The sequence below is a fragment of the Marmota marmota genome, unplaced genomic scaffold (assembly GCF_001458135.2).
Source record: "Marmota marmota marmota unplaced genomic scaffold, marMar, whole genome shotgun sequence".
NCBI lineage: Eukaryota > Metazoa > Chordata > Mammalia > Rodentia > Sciuridae > Marmota > Marmota marmota.
The window spans coordinates 36,630,329-36,644,124 of record NW_025999949.1 but is presented as its reverse complement, the minus strand read 5'-3'; the positions used below and the strand labels follow the sequence as shown (position 1 = coordinate 36,644,124).

At 61.3% G+C, this 13,796-nt stretch overlaps 3 protein-coding genes across 5 annotated transcripts in view; 2 read left to right on the top strand and 1 right to left on the bottom strand.

Annotated features, from left to right (window-relative positions):
* LOC107143068 (ly6/PLAUR domain-containing protein 2) overlaps nt 1-2,023 on the top strand; it is a 5,694-nt gene extending 3,671 nt beyond the window's left edge. For 2 of the 3 annotated variants that reach the window (XM_048801887.1, XM_048801886.1), the window contains exons 2-3: nt 1,321-1,440; nt 1,743-2,023. In XM_048801887.1, the coding sequence (XP_048657844.1) occupies nt 1,323-1,440; nt 1,743-1,948 (324 nt within the window). In that variant the 5' untranslated portion in view covers nt 1,321-1,322 and the 3' untranslated portion in view covers nt 1,949-2,023. Of the gene's footprint in view, nt 1-6; nt 142-1,320; nt 1,441-1,742 lie in introns of those variants that run through there. The other variant, XM_015486695.1, reaches the window with a different exon arrangement.
* A 4,948-nt stretch (nt 2,024-6,971) lies between these two features.
* On the top strand, nt 6,972-8,224 carry Slurp1 (secreted LY6/PLAUR domain containing 1). The gene is made up of 3 exons (XM_015486539.2): nt 6,972-7,128; nt 7,425-7,544; nt 8,025-8,224. The coding sequence occupies exons 1-3, from the start codon at nt 7,071-7,073 to the stop codon at nt 8,222-8,224; spliced, it is 378 nt and encodes a 125-aa protein (XP_015342025.1). The 5' UTR covers nt 6,972-7,070.
* Nucleotides 8,225-11,780: 3,556 nt separating this feature from the next.
* Nucleotides 11,781-13,796, bottom strand: part of Them6 (thioesterase superfamily member 6) — a 3,111-nt gene continuing 1,095 nt past the window's right edge. Inside the window, exons 1-2 of the mRNA XM_015486538.2 lie at nt 13,658-13,796; nt 11,781-12,234 (exon numbers count right to left, since the gene is read on the bottom strand). The exon at nt 13,658-13,796 is cut by the window's right edge and continues 1,095 nt beyond it. Coding sequence (XP_015342024.1) covers nt 12,121-12,234; nt 13,658-13,796 — 253 coding nt within the window. The 3' untranslated portion in view covers nt 11,781-12,120. The remainder of the gene's footprint in view (nt 12,235-13,657) is intronic.

Below are 13,796 nucleotides of genomic sequence, written 5' to 3'. Positions count from 1 at the left end.
CAGAAACAAGATCCCGCTAATCCGCTGCGCCAACTGGTCGGACCACCGCGCTGCGTTCGGAGCCCCGCCGGGCAGCGGGGACCATGCGAGGGATGAGGCTGGCACTTCTGGCGTTGGCTCTGGCCACCTGCGGGGAGCTCGGTGAGGGGCGCGGGGCTGGTGCGGGACAAGTTCTAAGCAGGACTGGTGGGTGGGTCTGTGCTCTGCAGGACGCCCTCACCTGTGGACACTGCGTACTGGTACTGTCCTGTCCGCAGTGAAGGCACCTCAGGACAGAGCCGCTGGGAGGAGGAGGACAGAGGGGAGTGGGAAGCTGTGTCCCACCAGTTCTGTCCAAGATGGGAAGGGACGCAACCGAGGGCTGGGTGTGTCCCGTGTGGAAGGACTGGTCCCTGGGCCCAAGTTGGACCGAGAAGGCCAGCCTCCCAGGTAGGGCAGAGCCTGGCCAGAGGGGCTTTGTACAGGGGAGGAGAAGGGAGGCCCTGAGGCTGGGGGGAACCTGGGAGTGCCGGTGGGGAAGGAGAGGAGGGAAGGAGACCCAGAGGGGTCCCACAGTGGGGTGATTCCTGGACCTGGGGTCTGAAAGAACAATTGGGACCCACATCCTGGACCTGAGGGGCCCCAACTCAACAGGAAAGGAGTTGGGTGGTGTGGGCTAAGCCAACATGCTCTGCCCATTGTCCAGAGTGAGAAACTGAGGTCAGCCTGAGTACCACAGAGGGGACACAGGGACCTGTGGCCTCCCTGCACACCTGGGCTGGGGCTTGGGCCAGTTGGAGCCAGCCAGGTCCCTGGGCTCCTGGACTTGGACAGGGACACCGTGCAGGGAGTGCAGTAGCTGGCACAGCTTACCCACCCGCACCACCCTTGGGGAGAGGACACTGTCCAGCTAGGACTTGCAGTCTCCTGAGCATAGCCGGTCACCCTGCACTCTGTGCACCTCCTTGCCTGACCCCTAACCCGTGTGCTGCTGAGGAAGTGGAGGGGATCCTTGCCTGTTCTCACTGAAGCCCTTCATCCCTTAGTGCCTCTTGCTGTGGCAGTGTCCAGGGCTTGGTCCCCTGTGCCTCCCAGCTGCTCGGAGTGGCTTTTCCCCACAGGTGGAGCCCACCTCCCCCAGGGCACCCTTGGCCTCTGGAACCCAGGGGTCCAAGTCAGAGCCTGGCCTGACTGTGTCATCTTCCCTAAGCTTTGGCTGGTGGGCAGCTGGCCCCTGGCTAGTGTCATTGTCCTCTGGGGACTGGCTGGGTACGGCATCACCTGTCTGGAGTTTGGGAGGGGCAGAGCCTGCTGACCTGCCCTCTCATCACCTCTCTCCAGCAATGGCCTTAAAATGCTACACCTGTCTCGAACCCACGGGTGTGTCCAGCTGCATCACCATCACCAACTGCGATGCCAACGAAACTATGTGCAAGACCACGCTCTACTCCCGAGAGATTGGTCAGTAGGCATTGGGTGGGGCAGGACTGGGACCCAGGGTCACAGCTGCCTCCAGCCCAGTCTCCCCTGGCCAGCTGGGCCCCCTGTCAGCATGAAGCCACCAGCTATAGGACCACTTGGGCCTTCTCCCTCCTTCCCCTCTTCCTCCTCCTAGTGAGTGAGGCCAGGAACCAACCGCACAACGCCCTGTGTGCCCCTGGCCCCTCACTCAGCAGGGACCACGGGGATGGGGGACTCTGGGGCTGGGGCTGGGAAGCAGTAAAGAACTGACCCTTAGGGCCAATGCCTCCTGTACTCCACAGTGTACCCCTTCCTGGGAGACTCCACAGTGACCAAATCCTGCGCCAGCAGGTGTGAGCCCTCGGATGTCGACGGCATTGGCCAGACCCGGCCAGTGTCCTGCTGCAACACTGAGCTGTGCAACGTGGACGGGGCGCTCTCCCTGGGCAGCCCCCACAGCCTGGCCCTCGCCCTCATGCTCACCCCGCTCCTGGGGCTCCTGCTGTAGAGCCCTGCCCACCCTACTGCCCCACCAGTGCCCGGCCCCACCCTCTGCCTTGAAGAAATACAGCTGCCTCCGGAACCCGGCCTCTGGGTCTCATTGCTGGGCACAGGCCTGCCCTGGGGGCAGGGAGAAGGGTCTCCTGGCGGCATCTGACTTTGTCCCCATCCCTGTCCACGTCTGTTTCTCCTCCTGTCTCTTGTGATGGGTTCAAGGTCCACTCCACAAGCAAGGATAGCCACCAAGTCTGGGACCCCATCCAGATCAGGCAGATCTTTGCCCCTCAGGCCCTTGGGGACCAAGGGGAGCCAGGTCAGGGTGGGCAGGGGTGGAGAAGATCTCCTGGGCCCCGCTCATTCACCCTGGCATCTGCCCGTCCTCCGACTCTGCAGACCCCCACTGGCCCTGCCCATCTCATCTCCCTGCTCCAGGGCCCTGCGTAAGGTGGCCCCCTCAGCCCCTGAGTGGTGTTTCCAGCCACACTGAGATGGGCAGGGCAGGCTGCCCCCTGGCCCTGCCTGAGTCCTCCCTGAGCCATGGCCCCTCTCAAAAGTTTCCGGCCTCTGGCTGGAGGGAGGCTCTGTCCCAAAGGAGGCTCCCATGGCTGGGCACACGAGGACATGCCTGTAGGAGAAGAGGTCCTGTGGGGCTCTGCAGTCCTGGGCCTGGGTGGAACCCACAGCCCAGTGAGTCCCACCACCAGCTCCAAGGCACAGCCCAGCATGGCCACCATCTGTCTGGAAGCTCCTGGGGACAGAACAAGGGCAGCTTCCCAGAATGGGGGTGGCATGGAGATAGAATGTCTAGTGCTGGCCTGGGTGCCCCCATCTGGGGCTGTGACCCTGAGCCCTGACTTTCAAGAGGGAGAGGTGTCCTGTCCACATCACCTGGCTTTTCTCCCATCACACACACACACACACACACACACACACACACACCCTGCGCGTACATATGTACTCCTCAGACTGCAGACCAGGCCCTGTGGTGACCAGAGTTCAGCCTGTGATCAGATCAGGCTCAGTCTGGAGCCAAGGATCAGGACTAAACCGTGACCATGGTCAAGCAAGGCTCAGTGTGTGGTGGGAAGGAGTCTGTTTTGTGGCACATGTGCCCTGGCACAGGTGTGTATGAGGCCTTAGGCCCAAGCCTTGGAGTTGTGCGCCTGACCTCAACCGCACTGGCTGAGAGCCTAACTCGGCATTGCTATCGCCTGAGCCCTTCAGCCCCACTGACTCACCAGTAGGGAAGGACGGCCAGAAAGTGAGTGCTAGGGCAAGGACTCCACCTGAGCCAGGCCTTACCACTATGGTGGCCTGGAAGTCCCACAGCCAGTAGGAACTGGACAGGACAGCAATTAGGGTAGGAGAGAAGGGAGGAGTTGGTGGCTCCAGATTTTGGCTGGAAGAGCAGACAGAAGCCGGCAGGGAAGGAAAGAGCTGAGTTCAGTCTGGTGGGCCTGGCCAACCCCAGCCCTGGTCTGATTGGTGCAGTGGGCTGGGCTCTGCTCCTCTCCTGGACCCTTCACCCTGGCCCTGAAATCAGGAGGGACAAGACCACCTGCCTGTCTCTGACCTCACTCTTGCACCGATTCTTGCCCTGACCAGCAGAGGGAGCCCCACCAGTGATTGCCCGCCTTGACTTTCCTGCCCAGGAGCGAGTACCCTGCCTCACCACCTTCAGGGCACAGATATCTGGGTCTCTGATGCAGACAGACATGCCCTCAGACTGCCTGGCAAGCCTGGGCTTGAGCCAGGGTAAGACCGGAGCTTAGCACCAGCCTCTAAGGGGAACGTGGAACCCACCCTGCTGTCCCCAAGGCCTCGATGGCTCCTACATGCCTTAGGTCCTGGCATCCACCTACGCATCCTCTTTCCATTTCTTACCCATCCACCCACCCTCCAGCAAATGCTGCCCAGTAGTCAGCACGGCAGAGCAGGTAGGATGCAGGAGTCCCAGGGGAGTGGGAACATGTTCCTCCACACAGGGAGCTGTCTGTCTAGCAGGCCCTCAGGCCAGGCAGGGAAGGGCAGGCGTGAGTGCCAGTGGCGGCGATGGCTCTGCCGCATGCTGAAGGAGTGGAGGGCAGGAGAGTTTCTGGGGAGAGCAGTGTGCGCTGCACTGGCATTGTAGCCAGTCCCTCTGAGTGGAAGGTACAGGGTGTGGCCAAGGAGGAGGAGCCAGGAAGCCTGGGGATGGGTGTGGACTGGCAGCCACCAGCTGGTTGAAGGGAACAAGCAGGGGCCCGTGGGCCGTCTTGGGAAAGAGGAGAGGATTGCTTTGGTTGCCTGGCCAGGCTGGGGAGTGACCCTGGAGATTGGGGGCTCCCCTGCCAGGGCAGGCTGTGAGAGGCGCAGTGAGGGCAGGGTCCCCCGAGTCTTGGAGGTTTACACACACCCTCTCCAGCAACCCGAGGATGAGGAAGATCATCAGGGTCACGGAGAGGAGAAAGGCCTCTTCCAGTGGAAACCCGACGGGCGTCCCCCCGTGTTGACGATCAACACCTGAGAAACGCCAAAGCCAGCCCACAAAGTAGATTTTATTTAAGAAACAGAACAGAGAGAGGAAGAGAGAGACTCCTCCAGAGAAGAGGGCTCCAGAGCTGGTGCCCGGGGAGTGGGGATGTCCCCTTTATAGATTTCAGGTCCTTCCCACCCTGCCTAGGTGACCAAAAGGGCAGGAGGAGAGCCGTCCAGGGGTGAGTGCTTGTGCTACAAACTGTGATCCTTCCCCTCCCCTGGAGGGTGTTAGCAATGGGTGTGTGTGTGTGCCCCCTCACGCTCACACGGTGTGATCTGTCCATTCTTCTTCTTTGGTAATCAGCTACCTGTCCTTTCTCCTGGTCTCACAGTCACCACAAGCAGCTGTCAAGACCAGTGCTCACCCAGGCCAGTGGAAAGCCTTGTCCCCAACTGCAGGGTCCTAGGCTCAGGGAGTGAACTGCCCTCCATGTCAACTCTACCCTGGTCTGGATTCAAACCTGGCCTCCCCATTGGTTCCACACCTGGGGCCACAAGGATGTGGGCAGAGGGGAGGGCAGCTGCTTAACTGGAATGATTTCTGCCCTGCACAGTGGCGTCTGCCCAGGCATGGGGCTGCTTTCCCACCTCCAACGGGGTGCTGGCTCCGATGGCCACGGTGGTGCCCACTCTGCCTGCAGAAAGCTGCGAGTGCCCCTGTTCTGTCACTCCACCCAGCATCCTCCCTGCCATCCTGACCTCCGAGGTCCTCCCTCCTCAGGCACCCTCCCCTGGCGATGTGTCAGTGTCTCCTGTCCCCAGCGCCCAGGCCTGTACCTTTCCTTGGCACAGGGATACCCGTCTGCCCATGTGCTGCAGGTTCACCTGCACTGCGGGCTGCAGGGGGCTCACATCTCCAAAGAGACCTGTCCTTTGCTGAGCACTAGCCAGTTTGCACAGTCACCCTCTGGAGCAGATGTCCCTCTGTCCAGTTTACAGATGAAGGAGGGAGACCAGAATGAGTGTCTTGGGGTGAACCCAGGCCACACAGGAGGCCACAGGAGGCCAGGTGGAGCCAGCGCGGGGCTGTCTACCAGGCTTTGGAACCACACATTCCCTGGCGCCTCTCAGAATGTCTGGGCGTATTGTGGCCTCAGCCCAGGGACAAGCCGCCCCTGCTGCTGTCCCTGCACCTCCCCACAGGTGGCCCCATTGTTTGAAGTATCATTCTCTCCCTTGCAAAAACCACACCCTTTGCTTTCTTGCAAAGCCTTGTACAACTCCCTTCATCCACAAAGCCAGGACATTTCCACCCTGCAGCAGACAAACAGGAAGCCAAGGTCTGGAGGGGCAAGGGAGCCACCCAAGGCCACAGGGAAACAGCTGCAAGGGAAAAACTCCTAGGAACCTGCCCAGGAACCCTTTCAGCCTCCCATCCGCCACACAGAGTGTGACCCGCCTCTGCCACAGAGGACCCACCTTCAGCCTTCCAGGGAGCCACGTGCACACCTGCCCAGTGAGCTCCTCATCCACACTCCATTCCCACTTGTCTACTTACCTACCCCTCCATCACTCCACCCACCCACCCACCCATCCATCCATCATCTTCCGTCTACCCATCCATAAATACTCCTCTCCTTTCATCTCTCCACGCACTCACTTTCTCAATACCACCCATCGGAATGTCATTCTCCACCCTCTACCCATCAATCCAGCCATCCACCCATCTATCTATGCATCCTCATCTATCCATTCTCCCACCCATCCTCCATTGACACACCACCCACCCATCACCCATCTATCTGGCCACACAGCCAACCACCGAGCAGGACCTTGAAGAACAGAAATGGAGGAGCGCTGATCCTGGGAAGGGCTATGAAGGAGGAGCACCTGGGTGGCCTTATGACACAGGGAAGATGTGAGCCATCGGCTGGGAAACCATTGTCTACACTGTGAGGGGCCTGGCACAGGAAAGGGTGTGGACGTGAGTTGGTGTGTGGTAAGAGGTGGACAGTGAAGAAGGCCAGAGGGCTGGCAGAGCCCTGCTGTCAGGGGCCTAAAACTCACAAGCTCAGGTTTGGTCCAAAGGTCATCAGTTGGGAGAAGACGGGCAATGAGGAGCGGCCAGGCCGGGGCCCCACACCCAAAAGGGCCTACTGGCCAGCAGCACCCCCGTGCCACCCCCACTTTACTAGGCACTCGCCCTTTCCCACGTGGGTCAGGCCTCTGCTCTGTGGCACCAGGTGGAGAGAGTCCAGGACCGAGGACACCTGCCAGGACCCTGGCTGGCCAGCTGGGCTGTGGTTCCTGTGGGGTCTCCCTGCAGCTGACCTACACTTGGGTCTGGAGGGCCTCCAAGGCATCTGTGAACCCCACGGGCAGAGCCAGGTGACACAAGGGGGGTCTGCTGGAGGTGTGCCAGCACAGGGCAGGGCCACACTTCTCAGACTGGGGCTCCCAGGGAGGCCTCTGAGAGGTCCCGCCCCCGGAGGGTTGGTGAGTGACAACAGTTCCCGTGCCACCACCCAGTCCTGCCAGCCCTCCCCACTCTGCCCTGGGCCGCCCCACTGAGTCACGGCCGGATCCACCGCCGCCCAGGAGCAGGAGCTGCAGGGGCTGGTATAAATCCTTAACATGGGGCCAGCCACCCTCCCAGCACCAAGCACCCAGGAATGGCCTCTTCCTGGGCCTCGCGGCTGCTGCTCCTCGCAGCCTGGAGCCTGGGCTGTGGTGAGTAGTGGGGGAATCTGGTGGGACCCTGCCCTGGGCCTCAGTCTGCCCACCTCCTAGAGGGCGGGGGCTGTATGGCGCTCAGTGAGCCTCCAGAGCCCAACTGCACCCTGGGAGAGTGTCATGGCTCCACTCTCCTTGAAGGGAGACGGAGGCTGGGGTGGTAAGGTGCAGGGTTCACACCCGTCTCCAGCCCGCCCTCGAAGGAGCTCAGCAGGTGTCCTCCAGCCCCATCCTCCGGGCTCTAGGATGGGCTGAGCTGGCCAGGTGATGAGGTTCTGCTGCCCCCCCCCCAGGTGAGGCCTTCAGGTGCTACTCCTGCGAGCGGCCCACGCCCATTTACGCATGCAAAAACATTACCTACTGCAAGCTGGAGGACACGGCCTGCAAGACCACACTGGAGAAGGTGGAGAACGGTGAGGCTGGGCCCAGGGCAGGCCCCAGCACAGGGCGGGCCCACCTCTCCCAAAGGCCTCCCTGGGTGCACCTTGCTCCTCTTGGCCTGGGAGGCAGAGGGGCAGGAAGTGCAGGGTGGAGGCTTCCCATCTGAGAGGGGTGCCTGCAGCAAGGGAAGCTCAGCACCCCAGACCCCAGGCCCCAGGCACTGGGAGTGGGGTGCGCTCTGCTCAGACTGTTGGATGGTGCTGCTGCAGCCTCAGGGCTGGGCTCCCTCTCAGGCCCGGGCACCGCAGGTGCTCCGGGCACTAGTGCTATTATTAGAAAAACCTGTCACCGTTGAGATTGGGGACTGGAAGGCTCCCAGATCTGGGACAGGAATGCCGGTGGGGTTGGAGGAGGTAGGAAGCAAAGGTGGTGGTCAGGAGCAGCAGGGGGGACACACAGAGCCAGGCAGGCACTGCAGTGGGTGCAGGCTCTGACGCCTGCCCACCCTGCAGAGTACCCCTTCGACCAGAGCCCCATGGTGACCCGCTCCTGCTCCGACTCCTGCCTAGCCACTGACCCCGACAGCATCGGGGCTGCCCACCCCGTCTTCTGCTGCTTCCGCGACCTCTGCAACTCAGTGGAGGCAGCCCAGCTGGGTGCTGGGACTCTGGCCACACTGGGAGCAGTGCTCCTCGGGCACCTCCTCTCCTGACAGGGCCTAGCACTGCTGGCGGCCACCTCTGCCTACACGTCTCCGTGAGCGGAGCTCACTGGGCCTCAGGCCACTCACTCTGTCCCCAAAACATGTAGAAAATAAATAAGCCAAGGGTGGAGATGAGTTTTGTCCTTCCTGGGCACTGAGAGCCCACAGAGGGGTCTTTAGGAGAGCTGAGCCCGCTCCCGACCCTCTTTTTTACCCAAGGCCTTTGGATCCATTTCCCAGATGGGGAGACAGAGGGGGGGCAGAAATGCCTTCTGGGTCACCCTTCCTGCAAACTAGCCCCACGTCTCAGGCCAGAACCTGTTCCTTAGTCCCAGGAAAACTCTTCCTAAGAAGCACCCCTCAAATCCTGGGGGTCAGTGCTATCCCAGGGTGGAAAGGGTGTTAGGATCTGATTTTCCCCATGACTGGGGGGGGGTCTGGTTGTGACCAGCCTGGCGGTGCCATCGATGCAGCCAGGGGAGGCAGAACGGGAGGTCACAAGAAGCCCCCCACCCCAGGTCTTCCCAGGGCAGATGCAACTCCATAGGCTTCAGCCACCCCTCTGACAATGGTCTGCTCATCACCTTGGGACAGCTGGGACAATCAGGTGAGACTGCACAGTGCCAGCTTGTCTCCCAGACCCCATGGCCAAGACTGGTTCTGTGCCAGCCTGGACTTGTAGCAGTCCCAGTGAGCACCAGCCAGGGCTGTCTGGGGGACATACAGTCCTCAGGGCTGACCCCCAAGAGTGTGCCCTCAGGTTCTCACTCGGCCCTCGCCCCTCACAGCGCTCCGCTCCATCCTGGGGTACCCAGTGTTACTGCCCTTTCCAGGCCCCAGTTCCCATCCGTGTCCTCGTGGCATTTTCTGGGTTCTGCCCAGTCTTGGGTCATCAGGCTCCGTAGGCCACCAGGGCATGACCCTGGGGTCCCTTTGGCACCTGCTAAGCGCCGATGAGAGCAGGCTGGCCTACTTGGCACACACCCCAGGGCACAGGGAAGTAGCTGGGTGGTGGCGAGGCTCCTCTACCTGCCTGAAGGCACCCCTCTGGGCTCTCTGCGGGGCCGGCACCGGCAGTCCCCAGTTAGGATCATTCCCGCTTCACGGACCTCCAGTTCGCCCCGGGATCCTGGATCAGAGTCTAGGGGTCAGAGCCACAGCCTTGCCATGGGGACCGAGCAGATGTCACTCCCCAGCAGAGGAATTGGGGATGTGCCTCCAGGCCCTTTGAGAGGCAGAGGAGGTGGGGATGGGAGAGCCTTGATGGTCATTCCCATCCCTGGGGCGGCGGCAGCGCGGCCAGCAGAGGGCGCGCGTCCAAGCCCGGGGAGTCGCGATAGTCAGGATCCCTCTGCGCACCAGAGCACTGCGGGACCTGGGGGAATCCACACCTCGAGCCTGGCTAAGCCTCCTGCCCAAGAGACACAGGGAGCTCCGAAAGCCGTTGCTCTTGGTTGACCTTGAGAACGCTCACCTGCCCCGACCGCACACATGGATATAATATCTTATTTGCATCACTAAGCCCAGAATTCTGTCCAGGAGAGATGCTCCACCGACCCCAGGGGCAGCTGCTGAGCCAGGGACCCCTGGAGAGGCTCCTCCGCACGGTGCCAAGCAAGGGCCAAGGCCCCATCCTGAGCATCCCCGACGGCCCCACTCCCAGCTCCCACCGACACTGGGTACCAGTGGCCCGATGCCCACCACTTCCAGTCTGGAGTTCTGCCCAGACAAGCTGCCCTTGTCTGGCAGCACTCAGTTCAGAACTTGCCACATCCCAGCAGCGCCCCAGCGCATCCTCTCCAGATGTCCCTCAGAAAGCCTTGAAAGGTCTAGCCAGAACCTTCCTGGACCCCTTAGATGAGGGGGGAAAGGCACTGAGTGGCCACCCCTGTGCAGTGTGCCCACAGGCTCACAGCAGGGTGCAGACAACAGAGCAGGGGACAGTCTCTCCAGTCCCACTCCCCTTGCCTTTCCAGGACTCCCTGGGCAGGTGGGCAGAGCACAGACGTGGTGCATACCCCCACATTCACCTGCTCTGTCTTGGGGACCACTCCCCATCCTCAAAAGACCTGCACAACAGCTCCTATGCTGTCTCTCCTCCACCAAGGCCCAGTGGCCTCTGCCCCTAACTGCCACCTCCATCCTGTCCCAAATCCCGAAGTTGAGGGTCCCCGACCCAGAATGGGGCATGACCTCTTGGAGCCATCCCTCGACTGGAAAGAACCAGGAGGCCTGGGCAGGTACCTGTGGTCCAGTGCAAGGCTCATGGGCCAGCAGGGCAGGGAACTTGGGGCAACTCCTGGTCTCGTGTTCTGCAGGAATTGGACGAGTCCTGCCCTGCCAGCCTGACCTCAAGCTCAAGGGTGGCCCAACACGCCTACACAGCATCCCCTGCCACCAGAAAACATCCTGGGAATGGGACCCCAGGGGGGTCCAGCCTTTGGAACCAGTTTTCCCAGCACACACACCTTTAAAACTCTTTAATCTTGTGCTTTCTTTAATTAAAACAAAAAGGTGCAGCTATGGCCAGAAGGGCAGCATGGGGCGGGAGGTGGCAGCTCCTGGGGGAGGCAGTTCTGGCCTTCCAGTGATGTCCTGACCCTGGGCTGGCAGGGCAGGTGTGGGGGTTCCCGGAGCAGGCAAACAGAGATCCCCACACCCAGCGCTCCTGGCCTCAGTACCCCAGGTAGACAGGGCGTGGCCAGAGCCTCGGGACCAGCCCCACTTGGTCCTGGGTTTTCTCAGCAGCTCTGGGTTGACCCAGGCCTCAGTTTCCCCCGTTGTAAGGTAAGGGATTAGGCAGGAGTAGGCAGCCTGAGCCAGCTTCCAGTGTCCCCTAGGAAGGCCTGAGAGCAGCTGCCCAGGGACCTATATCACAGAGAATGCAAGACCCTTCCCTGACCCCAGTCCATGCAGGGAGAGCGCTTAGAGTGGGGCAGGCACAATTGGGGGAGAGAGGTGCTGTTGGCCCAGAGAGGGCAGGCTTCAGCCTGAGGTAGCACAGGCCTAGTGGGTACGGATGGGTGCAGGTAGTTGAGGGTGCCCTTGCAGAATACCCCCCAGCTGTTCCCTCCCTAACCAGAACACTCCCAGCAACCCTTCTGGGAACCTTTGGGCCACAAACCCCAGTTGCCTGCCCTGCCCTCCAACCCAGCCTGGAAGGAGAGGCAGGAGACCAACGCTGCACCAGGGGGCCCTGTTCTCTGGGGCAGGTGCAAGGCTCATGGGCCAGCAGGGCAGGGAGGCCAGCTGGGAACTTGGGGCAACTCCTGGTCTCCTGTTCTGCAGGAATTGGACAAGTCCTGCCCTGCCAGCCTGACCCTAAGCTCAAAGGTGGCCCAACCCGCCTACACAGCATCCCCTGCCACCAGAAGACATCCTGGGAATGCTCCCTCCCACGTGCTTTCCACCACCACCCCAACTCTACTCCCCTCCTGAGCCCGAGCCTTACTGGGGGCCAGAGGGAGCAGGCTTACAATGCTGTCCCTGCAGAGGGCCAGGCGCAGAGCCCATGCCCAGCACTGCTCTGGCCCTGCTTCACTCCACACAGGTTCAGCTCCAGGATCCATGCTCAGGCCACTCCTGCTGTCCCTCTGCTCCAGGTACATCCCCTACCTGGAACTATGGGATAGTGGCCTTACTACAGGGACGATCAGGGCCCCTCTGCCCATCCATCCCCAACTAGCAGGCAAAACTGGGTCAGGCACCAATGCCACTCCATTGTGTCCAGCATGGGGCCCAGCAGAGGGTGTCAAGCAGGTGAGGGGGACTATGGTGGTCCCAAGGTCACTCCAGCTGGAGCCCAGCCTGGCCTGCCCATTTTGTGGGAAAGGCCGACTGACCAGCTGGGTAGGTAACCAACTGCCCCTAGGCGGAAGCTGATGGGCAGGCAGTGGAGGAAGCGGTCACTGGTCCTTGATGACATCACTGAGTCCACTCTCAGCCCGAAGCAGCTGGCTGCTGGCCTCATTGTAGGTGATCCAGTGCTGCAGGTCCTCTGGCAGCTCAGGGGGCTCCACCTGCAGGACAGGAGGGTGAGGCTCCGGGGGTTCCACCTGCTGCTATGGGGACGAGTGAGGGGTACAGCCCAGGGTCCTGTACCAGCCAGGCTGCTGCCCTCCCGTCACTGGGCCTCTGCCCATGCTGTTCCCAGGCATGTGACCTTCCATGAGGCCCCTGCCTGTCACCTACTCAATCCCCAGGCCCCTCTGAGCTCAGAGATACAACCCCGCCTCTGCCAGGCCTGCCTCCCCAGAGCCAGGTGGAATCCTGGAGGCCATTAGAAGACAGCGTGCGGGGCAGAGGCTTTCTGGGAGCCCTTCTGTTCGTCAAGCACCAAGAAGACCCAACTTAATCTCCCAGGTCAGCTCTGGGCCTGTCCACTGTGTCCCCATCCCTCCCTGCACACTCTTATGGATGAGGTCAGATGCCTTGCAGGGCTTCAAGAGCTGCCAGAATGAAGGGAGGAGCAGGTGCCCACCCCACCTCAGGACAAGCAGCCACACGGTGGACTGGGCCAGGACAAAGTGTCCCACTCACAGGGCTAGTCCAGGCAGGGCTGGGGCTGGGGTTGCTCTCACTTCTAGTACTGATTTGGGAGTCACCTCAATAAAGATAAAACCAAGGGTCTGGTCATTCTGCAGCCCTAGGCAGTACCACTTTCTCTGCACCCAATTCCCCAACTCAGATACAGCCCCTCATAAGGCTGGGACTGTCCCTCCTGTGCTCTGGAGGTGCCTGTCTGATGCGAGAGGGTGCACGAGGGTGAGCAGACCCTGGCATCTTTCAGGAGACAGTCTGTGGCAGAAACCATCTTGGCAACCATGACTGCCCTGGCCATCCCCTGGGCCAAGGTTGCCTGGCTGCAGCAGCCTGCTGCCATGGAGCAGGCCCTGGGAGGGGCCTTCAGCCCAGGAAGGTGTAGGCCTCCCTTCTCCAACTGTGGAAGGCAGAAAAGCTGCGGCCTTCCAGGGTCAGTCCAACCCCATCAGGACCAAGCCCTTTAGCTCTAAGCTGTATGAAAGGGAGGCTCAGGTCCCCCCAAACTCCCAGCAACCACCTTTAACTGCCTTATCCATCCCATGTTCAGAACCAAGAACCAGAGGTGGTGGCTCATTACTCCAGGCCACCAGTACCAAGACTTGGACTCCCGGTCAGAGGCCTGGTCTGACATCTGTTTTTGAAGGGGTAATGGGTAAGGAAAACCGTGAGGGGCTGAGCTCAGGAATGGCTAAGCCTGACTGTGAAGAGTTGATCCTGGGACCCTGGGACCCCCAGAACATGGGCACGGGTGAGGAAGGCCCTGAGCCCTCAGTTAAAGGCAAGAAAGGGTACAGTGCTGGGCGGGGTACTCCAGGAGAAGCAGATGGCTGGCCTTCCCTGGGGGAGAAGGTCGGAGACGAGGAGCCCCGGGGGTCGTGCCACGGGTCGGGGGCTGCTCACCCTGCGTTTGCACAAGTGCTGCACGACGCGCTCGGGCGAGGTGCCCAGCACGTGCTGCCGGGAACGCAACAGTGCGCACAAGAAGCCGTCGCGCAGACTGACAAAGCGCGCCTCCAAGTAGAAGGCGCGGGCGTCCCAG